Genomic DNA, 17,588 nt, shown 5'->3' with positions numbered 1-17,588 from the left:
CCTTTCTGCTTAATGTGAATCTTTCTGTTGCTGAATGTATGTGATGTATTCTATATTTGTGGCATTGTGATCGTGTTAGTGTATTGAGTGCTTCTAGGTCTGTGTTACTCCATTTCACTACTCCAAATGAGTAGGTCAATATTGGTATGGCATAGGTATTTATAGCTTTTGTCTTGTTTCTTGCTGTCAATTCTGTTTTCAGTATTTTTGTTAGTCTTTGTCTATATTTTTCTTTTAGTTCTTCTTTGATATTTGTATTATCTATTCCTATTTTTTGTCTGTATCCTAGATATTTATAGGCATCCGTTTTTTCCATCGCTTCTATGCAGTCGCTGTGGTTATCCAATATGTAATCTTCTTGTTTAGTATGTTTTCCCTTGACTATGCTATTTTTCTTACATTTGTCTGTTCCAAAAGCCATACTTATATCATTGCTGAATCCTTCTGTTATCATTAGTAATTGGTTGAGTTGTTGATTTGTTGCTGCCAGTAATTTTAGATCATCCATGTATAGCAAATGTGTGATTTTGTGTGGGTATGTTCCAGTAATATTGTATCCATAATTTGTATTATTTAGCATGTTGGATAGTGGGTTCAGAGCAAGGCAGAACCAGAAAGGACTTAATGAGTCTCCTTGGTATATTCCACACTTAATCTGTATTGGCTGTGATGTGATATTATTTGAATTTGTTTGGATATTAAGTGTGGTTTTCCAATTTTTCATTACTATGTTTAGGAACTGTATCAATTTAGGATCTACTTTGTATGTTTCCAATATTTGTAGTAACCATGAGTGGGGTACACTATCAAAAGCTTTTTGGTAATCAATGTATGCATAGTGTAGCGACCTTTGTTTAGTTTTAGCTTGATATGTCACCTCTGCATCTATTATCAGTTGCTCTTTACATCCTCGTGCTCCTTTGCAACAGCCTTTTTGTTCTTCATTTATAATTTTGTTCTGTGTTGTATGTGTCATTAATTTCTGTTTAATGACTGAAGTTAATATTTTGTATATTGTTGGTAGGCATGTTATGGGGCGATATTTAGCTGGGTTCGCTGTGTCTGCTTGATCTTTAGGTTTCAGATATGTTATTCCGTGTGTAAGTGTATCAGGGAATGTGTATGGGTCTGCAAAGTAACTGTTAAATAATTTAGTTAGATGTGAATGTGTTAAGGTGAACTTCTTTAACCAGAAATTTGCTATTTTGTCATTTCCAGGGGCTTTCCAATTGTGAGTAGAATTAATTGCTTGGGTGACTTCATGTTGCAAAATTATCACTTCCGGCATTTGTGGTATCATCTTGTATGTGTCTGTTTCTGCTTGTATCCACCGTGCATGCCTGTTACGTTGTACCGGGTTTGACCATATGTTGCTCCAGAAGTGTTCCATGTCTGTTATGTCTGGTGGATTGTTTATTTTAATGTGTGTGTTATCTATTGTCTGGTAAAATTTCTTTTGGTTTGTGTTGAATGTTTGGTTTTGTTTCCTTCTATTTTCACTTTTTTTTGTATCTTCTGAGTCATTTGGCTAATGCTTGTAATTTCTGCTTCTTTTCGTCTAATTGCTCTGTCGCTTCTTGTTGTGAGATTTTACCTAACCTTTTTCGTTTTTTTCCGAGATTTCATTTCTTATAAATTGTGTTAGCTGTCCGATGTCTTTTCTCAGTTTTTCTATTTTGATCTGTAGCCTGTGTTGCCATGCTGGTTTTGTGGGTTTCTTCTGTGTGTTGGTTGGTTCTGATCTCTGCCTAGTGTGTATATTTAGTGTAGTGAGTCCTCCTATATAAACCAGTAGTTGTAACTCTTCCATAGTTGTATTTTCATTTATTTTGTTGTGTATGACTGTGTTGATAGTTTTTATTGTTGTTTCGACTTGTGGGTTATTTGGTGGTCTACGCAAGAATGGTCTAATGTCTGTATTTGTGTCTTTGTATTCTATATATGTTAGCTGAAATTTTTCTTCTATATCTAACATCTGTGTCACTTCGTGTTCTATTTGTGCTTGTTCTGGTGGCTGTCTTAAGATTTCGTTTTCCTCTGATTGTTTAATTGGTGCATGTTGTTCTTTGTTTGTTTGCTCTGGGATGTTTGAGTCCATTACTGTATTTTCTTCTTCTTCTGATTGCACATTATTTTGTTCCAGTATTTGTTGTACTTGATGTTTGATGTTTTCTAATTCTGACTGGGGTATCCTGTTATTTTTGATTATTACACAGATCTGATCAGCTAATCGTCGTTCTGTTAAAAATTTTAATTCTGGGTATCTGGTAATAAATGTTGTGTATACTTGTGATCTGTATCCAGTTGTGTTGGTTCCTAGGTTTGTTGCTTGGTAATAACAGAACATGAGGTGTCGATTAACTTCATCTGACCATCTCATCCTCTGTCTTTGTTTTCCTTCAAGGGTGGTTGCAGGAAGCATATCCTGCAAAACACCTCTATTTGGATTTAAATCATTTTCCAGTTGGCTAGCAGTGTCGTTACCATTGTGGGCGGGCATAGGGTTCAAGCGTCGTCCCCGACCATGACGGCGCTTGTCCGAGGCTTCTTTAGTTCTGTCCTGAACCAACTAATCACACTAAAAGGGGGGTTAGCCCTATTAGTGGTTTGTTCTTTTCGTCGCCTTTTACGACTGGCAGAACATACCGGAGGCCGATTCTTTTATTATTATTATTATTATTATTAACGATTGTTCCCCTTTAGGAGAGCGGTGTACTTAAAATTTGGTTCGGCATTTTCTGATTTCGTCTGTTACTGTGTTGGTCTTTATATAGAGCTCGTTTTGTGGTCACTTCATCCAAATACCGTTTTTGTTGATTGCACCGTAAATCTTCCTGAGAATGTTTCTATTTCCCTAATTTTTGAATGACTATAAATCACCATTGTTTCATCTGCGTAGATTGCTTCTGGAAGAATCACTGTTCTATAGTGCCATAATTTTGTGTCTGTCAAAATGCACTTCTCGTAATGCATCTATGCTAGCTTGTAGGCCTTCTGGAGCTTGGTAATTCTTTGTTAATTGGCAATTCAATTTAATCCCAAGGACTGTATAGTTTCTCCGAGGTATTTAAAATGGTAGACTTGTGTAATTTTACCATGTTTTGTGATTAAAGGGGATTTATTTTCTGGCTGTCTTTCCATATATTTGGTTTTTTCATATCTGTAGTCCGGTTATTTGTGGAACTTCATGTACTTTTTCCACTGCATGAATTGCTTCTGTTCTGTTCTGTTATTGGTGATAACTGCAATATCGTCAGCGAAAGCAAGGCACTTGACTTTAATTCGGGTTCTCTTTTTTGATACCAATTTGGATGCCCTTTATATGAGATTCCCATTCCCTGATGACCTTTTCTAGAACAATATTGAAAAGCATTGGGTATAGCCCATCCCCGTCGAAGGGTTCTGATATTTCACCCATGAATTTCACTTTGGATGTTGTTCCTGTAAGTGCCTGTTCTGTGATTGTTCGTGTCTTTCGGTCGATTCCAAATTCTTCCATGCTTTTAAACAGGGTTACAGGGTTTCACGGTCCACTGAATTGTATGCTTTCTTGAAGTCGATGAATGTAATTACTGTGTTTCTGCATTTCCTCATTTGAAATATTGTCTAAGCACCAGATCTGTTCCGCACATGATCGTCCTTTTCTGAATCAAGCCTGGTATCCACCAATTAGTGCATCTACTTGGGATTTTATCCTGTTTAAAAGTGCTTGGGAAAGGATTTTGTAAGCGACTGGGAGCAGGGAAATTCCTCTGTAATTGTTGATGTCTGTCTTGTCACCCTTTTTGTGTATCGGGTGAATGAGAGCACATTTCCAGTCCTCTGGTATTTGCTCTGTCATCCATATGTCTGATATTATATGATGTAGTTTCTGCATAAGTATAGGATCATTTGGATTCCAGAATTCAGCAATGATCCCATCATCTCCTGGTGCTTTTTTATTTTTCAACTGTGTGACTATTTCCATAATTTTCCCGAGATCTGGAGCATGCGAGTCTGGGTGTGTGTATACTGGAGAAGAGAAGACAAGTTTTTCTTGGGGTGATTCACAGTTGAGGAGGGAACTGAAATATTGGGCTAAGATATTGCATTTATTTTTCGTATTAGTTTCCAAAGAACCATCGGGCTTCTTAAAGTATGAACTAGGCGCTTGGTATCCCTGTAAGTTTTCTCTGAAAGCCTTACAGAAAATTCTTGTATTATTTTTGATGAAATATTATTATTATTATTTCTTTCCTTTCTCAGACGTTATGTCTGGTTAAAAATGGAAAGTGACGCGGACCTTGATCAAGCGTGACTTCCTTTTAACTGTACGGTATATGTTACATTGCATTTAGGAACTTTCGGGTAATTGAACATGTATCAATAATTACAGATTTCTGTAGTTGTACATGTACATTTGGATGTAGCTGTATTGCGTTGATGTACTGGTGGATATTGTGTGGTATGACTCCTGTAGTCGATAGTATAATTGGTATAATGTCAACTTTATCCTGATGACACATGTCCTTGACTTCCTCAGCCAGTTGGATGTATTTTTCAATTTTTTCTCCTGTTTGCATATTTGTTGTATTGGGTATGGATATTTCGATTAGTTGTGTTAATTTCTTCTTTTTATTGGTGAGTATGATGTCAGGTTTGTTATGTGGTGTTATTTTATCTGTTATAATGGTTCTGTTCCAGTATAATTTGTATTCATCATTCTCCAGTACATTTTGTGGTGCATACTTGTATGTGGGAACGTGTTGTTTTATAAGTTTATGTTGTAAGGCAAGCTGTTGATGTATTATTTTTGCTACATTGTCATGTCTTCTGGGGTATTCTGTATTTGCTAGTATTGTACATCCGCTTGTGATGTGGTCTACTGTTTCTATTTGTTGTTTGCAAAGTCTGCATTTATCTGTTGTGGCATTGGGATCTTTAATAATATGCTTGCTGTAATATCTGGTGTTTGTTGTTTGATCTTGTATTGCAATCATGAATACTTCCATTTCACTGTATATATTGCCTTTTCTTAGCCATGTGTTGGACGCGTCCTGATCGATGTGTGGCTGTGTTAGATGATACAGGTGCTTGCCATGTAGTGTTTTCTTTTTCCAATTTACTTTCTTCGTATCTGTTGATGTCATGTGATCTAAAGGGTTGTAGAAGTGGTTATGAAATTGCAATGGTGTAGCCGATGTATTTATATGAGTGATTGCTTTGTGTATTTTGCTAGTTTCTGCTTGTTCTATAAAGAATTTTCTTAAATTATCTACCTGTCCATAATGTAGGTTTTTTATGTCGATAAATCCCCTTCCTCCTTCCTTTCTGCTTAATGTGAATCTTTCTGTTGCTGAATGTACGTGATGTATTCTATATTTGTGGATTGTGATTGTGTAAGTGTATTGAGTGCTTCTAGTTCTGTGTTACTCCATTTCACTACTCCAAATGAGTAGGTCAATATTGGTATGGCATACGTATTTATAGCTTTTGTCTTGTTTCTTGCTGTCAATTCTGTTTTCAGTATTTTTGTTAGTCTTTGTCTATATTTTTCTTTTAGTTCTTCTTTAATATTTGTATTATCTATTCTTATTTTTTGTCTGTATCCTAAATATTTATAGGCATCTGTTTTTTCCATCACTTCTATGCAGTCGCTGTGGTTATCCAATATGTAATCGTCTTGTTTAGTGTGTTTTCCCTTGACTATGCTATTTTTCTCACATTTGTCTGTTCCAAAAGCCATATTTATATCATTGCTGAATACTTCTGTTATCTTTAGTAATTGGTTGAGTTGTTGATTTGTTGCTGCCAGTAGTTTTAGATCATCCATGTATAGCAAATGTGTGATTTTGTGTTGGTATGTTCCGGTAATATTGTACCCATAATTTGTATTATTTAGCATGTTGGATAGTGGGTTCAGAGCAAGGCAGAACCAGAAAGGACTTAATGAGTCTCCTTGGTATATTCCACACTTAATCTGTATTGGCTGTGATGTGATATTATTTGAATTTGTTTGGATATTAAGTGTGGTTTTCCAATTTTTCATTACTATGTTTAGGAACTGTATCAATTTAGGATCTACTTTGTATATTTACAATATTTGTAGTAACCATGAGTGGAGTACACTATCAAAAGCTTTTTGGTAATCAATGTATGCGTAGTGTAGCAAGACCTTTGTTTAGTTTTAGCTTGATATGCCACCTCTGCATCTATTATCAGTTGCTCTTTACATCCTCGTGCTCCTTTGCAACAGCCTTTTTGTTCTTCATTTATAATTTTGTTCTGTGTTGTATGTGTCATTAATTTCTGTGTAATGACTGAAGTTAATATTTTGTATATTGTTGGTAGGCACGTTATGGGGCGATATTTTGCTGGGTTTGCTGTGTCTGCTTGATCTTTACGTTTCAGGTAAGTTATTCCATGTGTAAGTGTATCAGGGAATATGTATGGGTCTGCAATGTAACTGTTAAATAATTTAGTTAAATGTGTATGTGTTGAGGTGAACTTCTTTAGCCAGAAATTTGCTACTTTATCTTTTCCAGGGGCTTTCAATTGTGCATAGAATTAATTGCTCGGGTGACTTCATGTTGCAAAATTACCACTTCAGGCATTTGTAGTATCATCTTGTATTTGTCTGTTTCTGCTTGTATCCACCGTGCATGCCTGTTATGTTGTACCGGGTTTGACCATATGTTGCTCCATAAGTGTTCCATGTCTTATGTTTGGTGGATTGTCTATTTTAATGTGTGTGTTATCTATTGTCTGGTAAAATCTCTTTTGGTTTGTGTTGAATGTTTGGTTTTGTTTCTTCTATTTTCACTTTTTTTTGTATCTTCTAAGTCGTTTGGCCAATGCTTGTAATTTCTGCTTCTTTTCATCTAATTGCTCTATCGCTTCTTGTTGTGAGATTTTACCTAACCTTTTTCGTTTTTTGTCTGATATTTCACTTCTTATAAATTATGTTAGCTGTCTGATGTCTTTTCTCAGTTTTTCTATTCTGATCTGTAGCCTGTGTTGCCATGCTGGTTTTGTGGGTTTCTTCTGTGTGTTGGTTGGTTCTGATCTCTGCCTAGTGTGTACATTTAGTGTAGTGAGTGCTCCTATATAAACCAGTAGTTGTAACTCTTCCATAGCTGTATTTTTACTTATTTTGTTGTGTATGATTGTGTTGATAGTTGTTATTGTTGTTTCAACTTGTGGGTTATTTGGTGGCCTATGCATTGTCTGTATTTGTGTCTTTGTATTCTATATATGTCAGCAGAAATTTTTCTTCTAGATCTAACATGTGTGTCATTTCGTGTTCTATTTGTGCTTCTTCTGGTGGCTGTCTTAAGATTTCGTTTTCCTCTGATTGTTTAATTGATGCATGTTGTTCTTTGTTTGTTTGCTCTGGGATGTTTGAGTCCATTACTGTATTTTCTTCTTCTTCTTCTTCTTCTTCTTCTTCTTCTGATTGCACATTATTTTGTTCCAGTATTTGTTGTTTGATGTTTTCTAATTCTGACTGGGGTATCCTGTTATTTTTTATTTTTACACAGATCTGATCAGCTGGTCATTGTTGTGTTAAAAATTTTAATTCTGGGTATCTGGTAATAAATGTTGTACATACTTGTGATCTGTATCCAGTTGTGTTGGTTCCTAAGTTTGTTGCTTGGCAATAACAGAACATAAGGTGCCGGTTAACTTCATCTGACCATCTCATCCTCTGTCTTTGTTTTCCTTCTAGGGTGGTTGCAGGAAGCATATCCTGCAAAACACCTCTATTTGGATTTAAATCATTTTCCGTGGGGCTAGCAGTGTTGTTACCATTGTGGACGGGTTCAAGTGTCGTCCCCGACCATGACAGCTCTTGTCCGAGGCTTCATTAGTTCTGTCCTGAACCAATTAATCACACTAAAAGGGGGGTTAGCCCTATTAGTGGTTTGTTTTTTTCATCGCCTTTTGCGACTGGCAGAACATACCGGAGGCCTATTCTTTTCCCAGGCCTCCACAGGTTGTTATTATTATTATTATTATTATTATTATATATTTTTAATAGATGTTAATTAAGTGGAACCATTTGATATGCTCTGTACATTGTTCATGACTATATTCAAGATTACTTGTGCTCTACAATTCCTGTGCTCTACAATTCCTACAAGTATATGTTTCCACAGGAAATTTTTAAGTAAAGCAGTCCAGAAAACCCACTTTACTTCCCTACAAAAGGAGAAAGTAACAAATGTTAAGCAATCCGCCATGCAAAATTTGTTTAATTATTGTGGTAGCATAGAAATTTAAATTAAAAGTTGTGTGGAGTAATTTTAGATTACTGTTGACACTGCTCTTCAAACAAACTCCAGGTGCAGACCAGCAAATGACAGCCATCAGTACAAATATTATGTATACAGTGTTTAATTTAGTTGTTTCCTTCCTGTAACTATCTACTAGTCTGTGTTGAGTAGTGTTTACATTTTTTCTAAAATTCTTTGCATGTTGTACAAGTGTTAGTGTCACTTGATCCAAGTACCTAACCAGATTTAGCCATAGTTATCGTCTCAGTTCTTTAAACTATATAACCAGATAGTTTCAGAACCTTTTAATTGTTTCATAGTTTTAATTCAATTTAATTAATAGCAAAATATGCCTAGGGACTGTAATTGTTGTGTATGCAAGTGAGGGAAGAGGCCACAGTGCACAAAAAAGTTACAAACTTCATTTGCCACAGTTGACAAGCTTCAGACTGAGGTCAAGTGCTGCAGCAACAAAGGTGCCTCTGGGATGTCAGCTGTGGAACCTCTCATCCCACCAGCATCCCCTACGAACCCTGATGCTACAGAACCTCCCGATGTGCCACATCTGCCCAGTCTGGCCTCAACTGAGAGTGAATGGTACTCAGTGTTGGGGACATAGGTCTCTAGGAGGAGTGCGTATTTAGGCACTGGCTGTACAGCTGTGCCAATTCTCTATAATTACAGATCTAAGGTGTTGCCCATTGCTGAAATTATGACTGAACAAGTGGGAGGTACCTTACTTGTTGCAACTGAGGCCGACTGTCCTCCTCCAGACGCAGCTACTGTGGTGGCAGGGTATTTGTGGCATGAAGTCCTTCTGTATATCAGACAGATAAAAAAAAAAAAAAAAAGAAAAAAAAAAAAAAAGAAAGAAAGAAAGAAAGAAAGAAATTAAATGTGAGTACTGAAAAATTCATCTTCAAATTGCTCACTGTTGAAGAAATTTACCTTATCTGGGTTATCTTCTACATTGATGTTGGATCTGTTTATGTTTATAAAGAATTCATTAAATAATTCATAAATCTGAGCAGGGTTTACAATAGTTTTACCCTCTACCTTGAGTTCAGAAATATCATGGCCTCTAGCTTTGTTCACTGACCGTAATGCCTTTGATTTGTTTTCACTATCCAAAATAAATCTATTATTTGCCAGTTCTTTTGCTGCCTTTACAACTTTTTTAAAAATATTTTTGCAATTTTTTACATAGATAACAAAATCAGGACTTTTGTTATGATTTAGTTCCCTATGTAGTGGTCTTTTTCTTGAACTAGAGATTTTTACTGTTGCAGTAATCCCCTTTACTTTATTTCCTACATTTTTATAATGTACAGTAAGAGTAAAAGTTTCATTAAAAACTTGTAGAAAGTTTTCCACAATAGTAGCATAATTTTCAGTACACCTTATTTAATTTATCAAGCAATAAGTTCATATTTTCTTTGCTGAGCAGGCATTTGGTGCATATTTTTTTCGAGCAATGTTCCATTGTTTTTGGGAACTCCATATATACAGCACAAAGATCAGAAAGGCCTAAATCTAAACAAAACTTATTTGCCTCATTATAAGTATAATTGGTTAAAATATTATATCTAAAAACAAAGATGATGTGACTTACCAAACGAAAGTGCTGGCAGGTCGATAGACACACAAACAAACACAAACATACACACAAAATTCAAGCTTTCGCAACAAATGGTTGCTTCATCAGGAAAGAGGGAAGGAGAGAGAAAGACGAAAGGACGTGGGTTTTAAGGGAGAGGGTAAGGAGTCATTCCAATCCCGGGAGTGGAAAGACTTACCTTATGGGGAAAAAAGGACAGGTATACACACACACACACACACACACACACACACACACACACACACACACACACACACACACACACACACACACACACACACACACACACACATCCATCCGCACATACACAGACACAAGCAGACATTTGTAAAGGCAAAGAGTTTGACCCATCTTGTGTGTTGCTGGTACACACCCTGTACCTATGTCCATTCAACCTAACTGATAACTGAGTGATAATCTTGCTGATGTAAAAGGCTGAACAGTGTTTACATAACAGCTGGCACATGACGTGTCATTTCACAGATGGCTCTCCCTTTGATAGTACAGGTTTTGCCAGTTACAGGGCTGGAATAGGTGATAATAGGAGGGTGCACAGAGCAAGTCTCACAGTGGGGATGGTCACAGGGGTAGGAGCCATGGGGTAGGGAGATGGGTGCAGGAGCAGCATAGGGTCTGATAAGGATACTGCAGGGATTGGGACAGTGACAAAAAGCTATTCTAGATGCGGTGAGCAAAATGTTAAGATAGAATGGATCTCATTTCAGATCATGGATTTAGAAAGTCATGGCCTTGTCATGAGCTCATTTCCTGTGTCATCACATGCACCATCTAGATTCTTCCCCCAGTCACCAGTCTCTCAGAACTCCACAGGTGGGAACTTGCGCTACAGTATGTCCTTGGCTCTTGCCATCCACCTGGATTTAACTTACGTTAATTCCTTCTGTCTCAGCACTTCTCCAAAATAACTACTCCTTTTTTTCACTCCATTATAGTTTTCTACATCTTTCATTTTCTGACCCGTCTATTTTTTGCCATCTCCCCTCCCACATCTGTTACAAACAATTTACTTAGCTTTTCACTTTTATTAAATCATGCATGACGTTTTAGCAGTAATCTCTGTCTTGCATATTACCCTGTCTTTCTCCTTTCAGCTCTTAGGCTTCCAAATCTCATCCAGTGCCATTCCCACAGTCAGTCTTTTCTTCCCATAGTGTCCAGTAAGTCTCCCCTGACTCGGGGTTCTGGGTGACTTTTCTGAGCTGTAACCCTTTTCCTAAGCCTCTTGAGTCCTTTTCCTTCACTCGTCTTCCTTCCCCTTCAACTCTTCTACTGGAAGAAGGAACTAATGGCTTGCATAAGTTAAACCTTTGTGTGTGTGTGTGTGTGTGTGTGTGTGTGTGTGTTTTTTTCTCCTGCCGCTGTTTGGTGAATAGATTTCTTTATTTATCCAATTACATTATATTGTCAAAAATTAATTATTTTTGTTATTATATTGCTTCCTCTGATATACATTATGCGTAATGCCTATGAAGCCAAGATTTGGGTTCAAACAGAAGGGAAAGGTGGTGGGTGTCGGGGTTGAAAGAAGGGTAAAGTGGAGGAGCAATAATGGCAATTACTGAAGCTTATAATAAAATTATATACTAACCACTTAAAACAATAATGTCGAAGTCCCCATTACGTAGTTCAGTGCCACGGTAGGAAACGGATGCATGAAAGCAACCCTCAGACGGAAAACGAACTTGCAGAGTGACACGATGGCTCAGCCAGTCATAGTCAAACTCTGCTGTGTAAGGAGGTGAAGGACATGAACCAGACACAGATGATCCAACCTGCATGACAGAAATTAAAAAATATTTGATTTTAATACAATAGTGTCTAACATTATTAAAAAGTGTATTAATGCTCACTGCATGAATCATTTATCATAAGTCTCAATAGCTTAACACAATTTGAACATAAAATAAAAAAGGCACCATTTTTTTAACTACTGCTCCTACTCTCACTATCGTTACATCAGCAGTCTTCCCCTTCAATTTCCTTCGTGTCATCATACACTGTAGTAGAATTTGCTGGCTGCCACACTACAGAGCACTCATGGACTCATTTAAGAATGATTTTAATTGAGTTGTAATCTTGCTTTTTCTCCACCCTGCTGTCTGACATTTCTTCTGTTTTTTACTGAGAGTCATTTCAACTTCTAGTTCACTCTGATTATGAATTATGTAGTGTCCATTCCTGCTGGAAACCTCTAGACATATGCCATTCCTAATTTGTATTTTCCGTGGTTTGAATAGCCAGCACTCATCCCCAACCTCAGTTTAATATAGATTAAGACAAAAAAAAAAAAAAAAAAAAAAAGACATACCACAAATTAATTATCTGAATGGGATGGTAATCAGTATATGTGATATACACATACAGACAAACAAATGATTACAATTTCAGAAAAAAGGATGATTTATTCAAGAGAAAGAGCTTCACAAATTGAGCAAATCAATAATGTGTTGGTCTACCTCTGGCCCTTACGTGAGGAGTTACTCAGGTTGCGACTGATTGATAGATTTGGATGTTCTCATGACAGATTTCATGCCAAATTCTGTCCAGTTGGTGCATTAGATCATCAAAATCCTGTGCTGGCTGGAAGGCCCTGCCCATAATGCTCCAAACATTCTCAATTGGATTGCTGGTCAAGGTAGGGTTTGGCAAGTTCACAGATAAGCAGTAGAAACTCTTGCTGAGTTAGTGTGGGCATATTTTTTTTTTTTTTTGCTGAAATGTAAGCCTAGGATGTCTTGCCACAAATGGTTACAAAACAGGGTGTAGAATGTCATCAGTGTAGCACTGTACAGTAAAGGTGCCACGGATGACAAGCAAAGTGGTCCTGCTATGAAATGAAATGGTACCTCAGACCACCACTCCTGGCTGTCAGGTCATATGGTAGGCGACAGTCAGGTTTATTGAGGAATCTCAAGACATGTCTTTGCTCATCATCGGGGCTCAGCTCCAAGCTGGACTTATCACTAGAAACAATTCTACTCCACTGAATGAGATTCCAGGTCGAATGTGCCCAACACCACTTCAAATGGGCTTGCTGGTGTACAAAGGCCAATGGTAGTCAACGCAAGTGGCATGGTGAGCTCAGCCTCCTTTCTCTGAGCTGCCTATCAATGATACTTCTGGTCAATGAAGCCTCTCTTATGATTGCTCAGTCTTCATATTCTGTGGTCTCTCTAGGTCAATCGCTTCCTTCTTGATGCTGTGTTTGGCCATGGTTCACAAACTCATGCCAACATCATTTATAATGGCATCACTCCCATTCAAATGTCGGGATGTGGTGATTACTTCAACTGGCTTCTTTGAGCCCAATTACTCATCCTCTCTCAAATGCTGACATCTGCATATATTGATCATGCACCTGTCTGTGAGGCATAGCTACAGTCCAATGGTGTAAATGAAATTCGCAAATAATTAATGCCCTAGTATCGACATGTCCCCTGTTTAGTATGTTTACTGTCCCTGCTAGCTGCGCAGTGAAATGGTGCTGCAGCATCACACGTTCATCCACTGGCCGCCAAAGTCTACAATTTTGCTTTTTCTATTGATACCCATAGGAATATCAATTTGTGAGCAATTTGTATAGCTCCTTTATGGTACATCGTGCTTTTTTAGATGTATTAGCTGTTTGATATTAGTGTTTTTCTTCTCCCTCCCCCCTTTTCTCTCTCTCTATCACACACACACACACACACACACACACACACACACACACACACACACACACAAACACACACAAATACTATGTTTCAATACTTTACAGAAATTTTGGAGAGTGACCTGGATGATACCTATGCAGCCTGATGTCTGAAGCATTGCCCCATTTAATATTTTACAAAATAAACATGATGCTAAAAAATAGACATATATCCAAGTTGAGCTATCAGCAAAGCTATCACAAAATGCCTTCTTATATATAAACAGAAAATAAATATTGAAAGGGAGGGTTCTGATCTAATAATGACCAAGAGAATCAACACAAAAAATTGGGAAAGTAAATGAAAAGTTGAATGGAAGCTATGCAGGCACCAGAAAATAGTAGGATAAAGGGATAATGTAATGAAAAAGTAAAAAAGACTCAGCAAAGTTAAGATGGTGAAGAGCGTACAACAGATTAGATTATTGTAAAAAGAAGGCAGTTGGAGGGTAGTACCTGATTATATATTTAAGGGACAAATCATCTTTGTGGAACTCACAAATACCCACATCAGGAAGACAAATTTAAAAGGTCAGAAATATTAATATGAGGGTGATACATTTTAATTAACTGTATGAGACAGAAATATGTTACACTCTAGAATAGGTTTTAAATCTTCCTTCTCTTCTATTATCTCTCAATCTGACTACTACCTTCGTTATCAATGTACACATTTTTGACAGTGACGCTTCTCCATGTTATTTTTCCGCTAAAGCTTCCCAAATATTGTTGGAGTCATCACTCTGAAATAAAGTGGCTTACATGTTTGACATTTACACTACAGTACTTGACTCTAGCTCAATCACACTGTTAATCACACTATGACACAAGCTTATAATTATATTTTGTATCCAAGTTGTTGTTCCTGATTCCTCAGTGTAAGATTGTGTTTCACATTTGTTTCAGCAAACATTTTGGGTAAAATATGACAAATCTTCTTATTACAGTCTTGATGTTTGTGCAAGGTACTCCTGATTCAACCAATGAAAAAGATGATCTCCTGAATATGACAGCTTTACAGTGTAGGGATGGATCCAAACGATCAGAGTCTTCATTTCTCTTTGATTATGATATTAGAATATTTTGGCCAGTGTGACCAAGAGGATTTAATCAACGAATAAATTCTTTGCATTAATTCTAGAGTATCACAGAATCAAGATAGCTTCCAGCACCATATATTTCACTAAAATGTGATCTTTGTTATTGTTACCATTATTATAATTTTTTACTAATCTACATAAAATGGTTTATCCACGTTAAGGCATGCATATCCATACACAAGAGTACTGCAAACTGCTATACACATGATCTAGAAGTGATGCTTTGAATCTACTGGAAGCACAACTAGGACATTCAACAAAAAATTGTAGTCCACTAACATTTGCAAACAGTACCTGACGTAGACCTACACGGTGCAACAAACAGACGAAACTTTGAAGGGCCATGCAGGATGTCCTCAGGAATATATGCCGTAATATCTGGTGGAGAAGATGGCAGCTATGAGGCAGGTATTTGCTTCTGTAATTTCGATGCTCTATGTATTGTGTGACTGTTTCAGACAAAGTATCCTGCTCTCAGTTAATTTCTCATGGTACCCCCTAAAAATCTCTCAAAGTTAGTTATTATGTAGAGTGTAACAAAATAACACCAACAACCTCAAAATTATATGGGATGTCTGCCTATGTAGCAGCTCTTCCCATCACCATTTCTGGAGGTTGCAGCAGTCACACACATTCAGTGAATAATAACACAGGTTTAAGAATGCAATACTTTTATTTACTTTAAAAGAAAAGAAATGTAAATGAAAGTAAAAGAAGAAGAAACTTAAGAGTATTCACTGAGGCAGGGAATTAAAAAAGTTTCAAGGAGTAAATGTTGCTGTTCATGATATTTTTACATGAAGGAAAATAAAACTACAGAATGTATTCAAAATGCCTGTATCCAACACTGCAGCAAGCCTAACATCGACTCACTCAAAGGTACTGAGCATAGGGCAAATATCTTCACATGCAGCACATATTCTTGAAACTATGTCCTTAGCAGACTCCGCTGAGATTTCATACATCACATTCTTCGGACAATCCTACAGGTAAAACTGAAGCGGTTGACATCAGCCAACTGCAGCAGCCAAGTTACAGGGACACCTTAAGCACTCAGAAATTTCCAAAGATCTACTGTTTTTGATTTGGGCTTTAGCAGCTGTACTTATATGAGTAGGGGCCTATCACATTGGAACCAAATATATCAATGGACTGCAAGTAGCACCTCTTACAATTATTCCAGGGGCACTAATCAAATGAACACTGCTTATAAATTGAAGAGGAACCATCTAACAGTAAATCAGTCAATCATGTACCATTCCAGTCTATAAATTCATTGTAAATGTTAATTGATGACCTCATTCATAGGTGACATGTGCTTTATCTTCTATCAAAATATGACAGCTGTGAGAACTGAACATGCCCTCATGGTTAAAGGACACCTCACCAGTAAACAAAACACCTACAGCATAATACAAACAATGGAAAATCCACAATGGAATGTAACAATATGATGAAAGGGATAGCTGCTACTCATCACATAGTGGAGATGCTGAGTCACAGAAAAGTACAACTAAAAGACTGTTAGAAAGTTAGCCTAACTTTCTGACAGTCTTTTACTTAGTTGTACCTTTCTGTGACTCGGCATATCTGCTATATGGTAAGTAGCAACTATCCTTTTCATTATATTGTTACAGCATAATACAGCCGCATAATACTGCGCTGCAAAAACCACACCAGCACACCACTTGTGAAACAAAATGAAGAATTCTAAGCACCTGTCCCTCCTGGAAATGAAGTGGAAACCATCCTCCTATGCACTGCTCATCAGATTGTCACATAGTTGGTTTGCACTTTGTGTGCTACTATGCAACTTCTTATGGATGAGTGTGTGTGTGTTATCTTTTCAGCTTATCCTATGCATATCTGCATTTCACATATTACCTCCCTCACTTTGATCCCCTTTGAAACCTCATGTTTCACCTAGATGCTGACGAGCGGTGGCAAACAGTGTGGTGTGGCTGATGCCTATTTGGAAATATTTGCCCATATATATGCAACTCTGCAAGTCCAGTTTTTCTTGGAATACAATGTGTTTGCATCACGTGTTTTTGTCTTACTCTCATGTTTCAACTGCATGTAATGTAGTTTTCCACTTCTTCACCATTGAAACTCAAATTTCCTGCCAAAGGAGTGGCCTAACTGTTTGCTGTGTCCTTTGTAGTTTGGACACACTGTAGCATAGTTGGATCCCGAATTTCTCCCTCAAGACACCTCTACAACCACTCAAAGTTGGTTGGTGTCTTTGACATACCCTGTATTTACAAGCACTTTTTCATTTAAACATGTAACACTACTGTTCCTTTATGAATGTGACACAGACATCAGTTTAGAAAAGAACCTTTAACCAAACGTAACTATGTAAAACACCACATATCAATGCAAAGGTGAAACTTATACACAAAATATTAATTAATTTTTACTTTCAGACAGAAAATCAACATTAAGAGTAACATGTTAGGGAAAGTTTAGAAAGACTAATTAAGAACATAACACAGTTTAAAAGGAAAAGGGGAACACTTTATGCTACAACTGAAAGAAATGAATGCGAAATGCAACATACAAGATTTAAAAAGTTTATTAGACTAGAACAAATTTACCATAGAATGGCACAACAAAACAGCCAGAGGTAAGGAAAGTAGATACAACAGGTTAACAGGCATGAATATCAAGAGCTCAGATGGAAACCCAGTTCTAAGCAAAGAAGAGAAAGCAGAAAGGTGGAAGGAGTAATTAGAGGGTCTATACAGGGGTGACGTTCTTGAGGACAATATTATGGAAATGGAAGAGGAGGTAGATGAAGATGAAATGGGAGATATGATAATGCGTGAAGAGCTTGACAGAGCACTGAAAGACCTAAGTCGAAAAAAGGCCCCGGGAGTAGACAACATTCCATTAGA

General features: G+C 37.1%; 1 protein-coding gene across 1 annotated transcript in view; it reads right to left on the bottom strand.

Moving 5' to 3' along the window:
• LOC126417041 (apoptosis-resistant E3 ubiquitin protein ligase 1) overlaps nt 1–17,588 on the bottom strand; it is a 233,590-nt gene that overhangs the window by 90,665 nt on the left and 125,337 nt on the right. Inside the window, exon 8 of the mRNA XM_050084931.1 lies at nt 11,483–11,666. Within this exon, the coding sequence (XP_049940888.1) occupies nt 11,483–11,666 (184 nt within the window). The remainder of the gene's footprint in view (nt 1–11,482; nt 11,667–17,588) is intronic.

Source organism: Schistocerca serialis, chromosome 8 (genome assembly GCF_023864345.2).
Source record: "Schistocerca serialis cubense isolate TAMUIC-IGC-003099 chromosome 8, iqSchSeri2.2, whole genome shotgun sequence".
Lineage (NCBI taxonomy): Eukaryota > Metazoa > Arthropoda > Insecta > Orthoptera > Acrididae > Schistocerca > Schistocerca serialis.
Note: the sequence above shows the minus strand (reverse complement) of the source record. Positions and strands in the feature narration are given on the sequence as shown.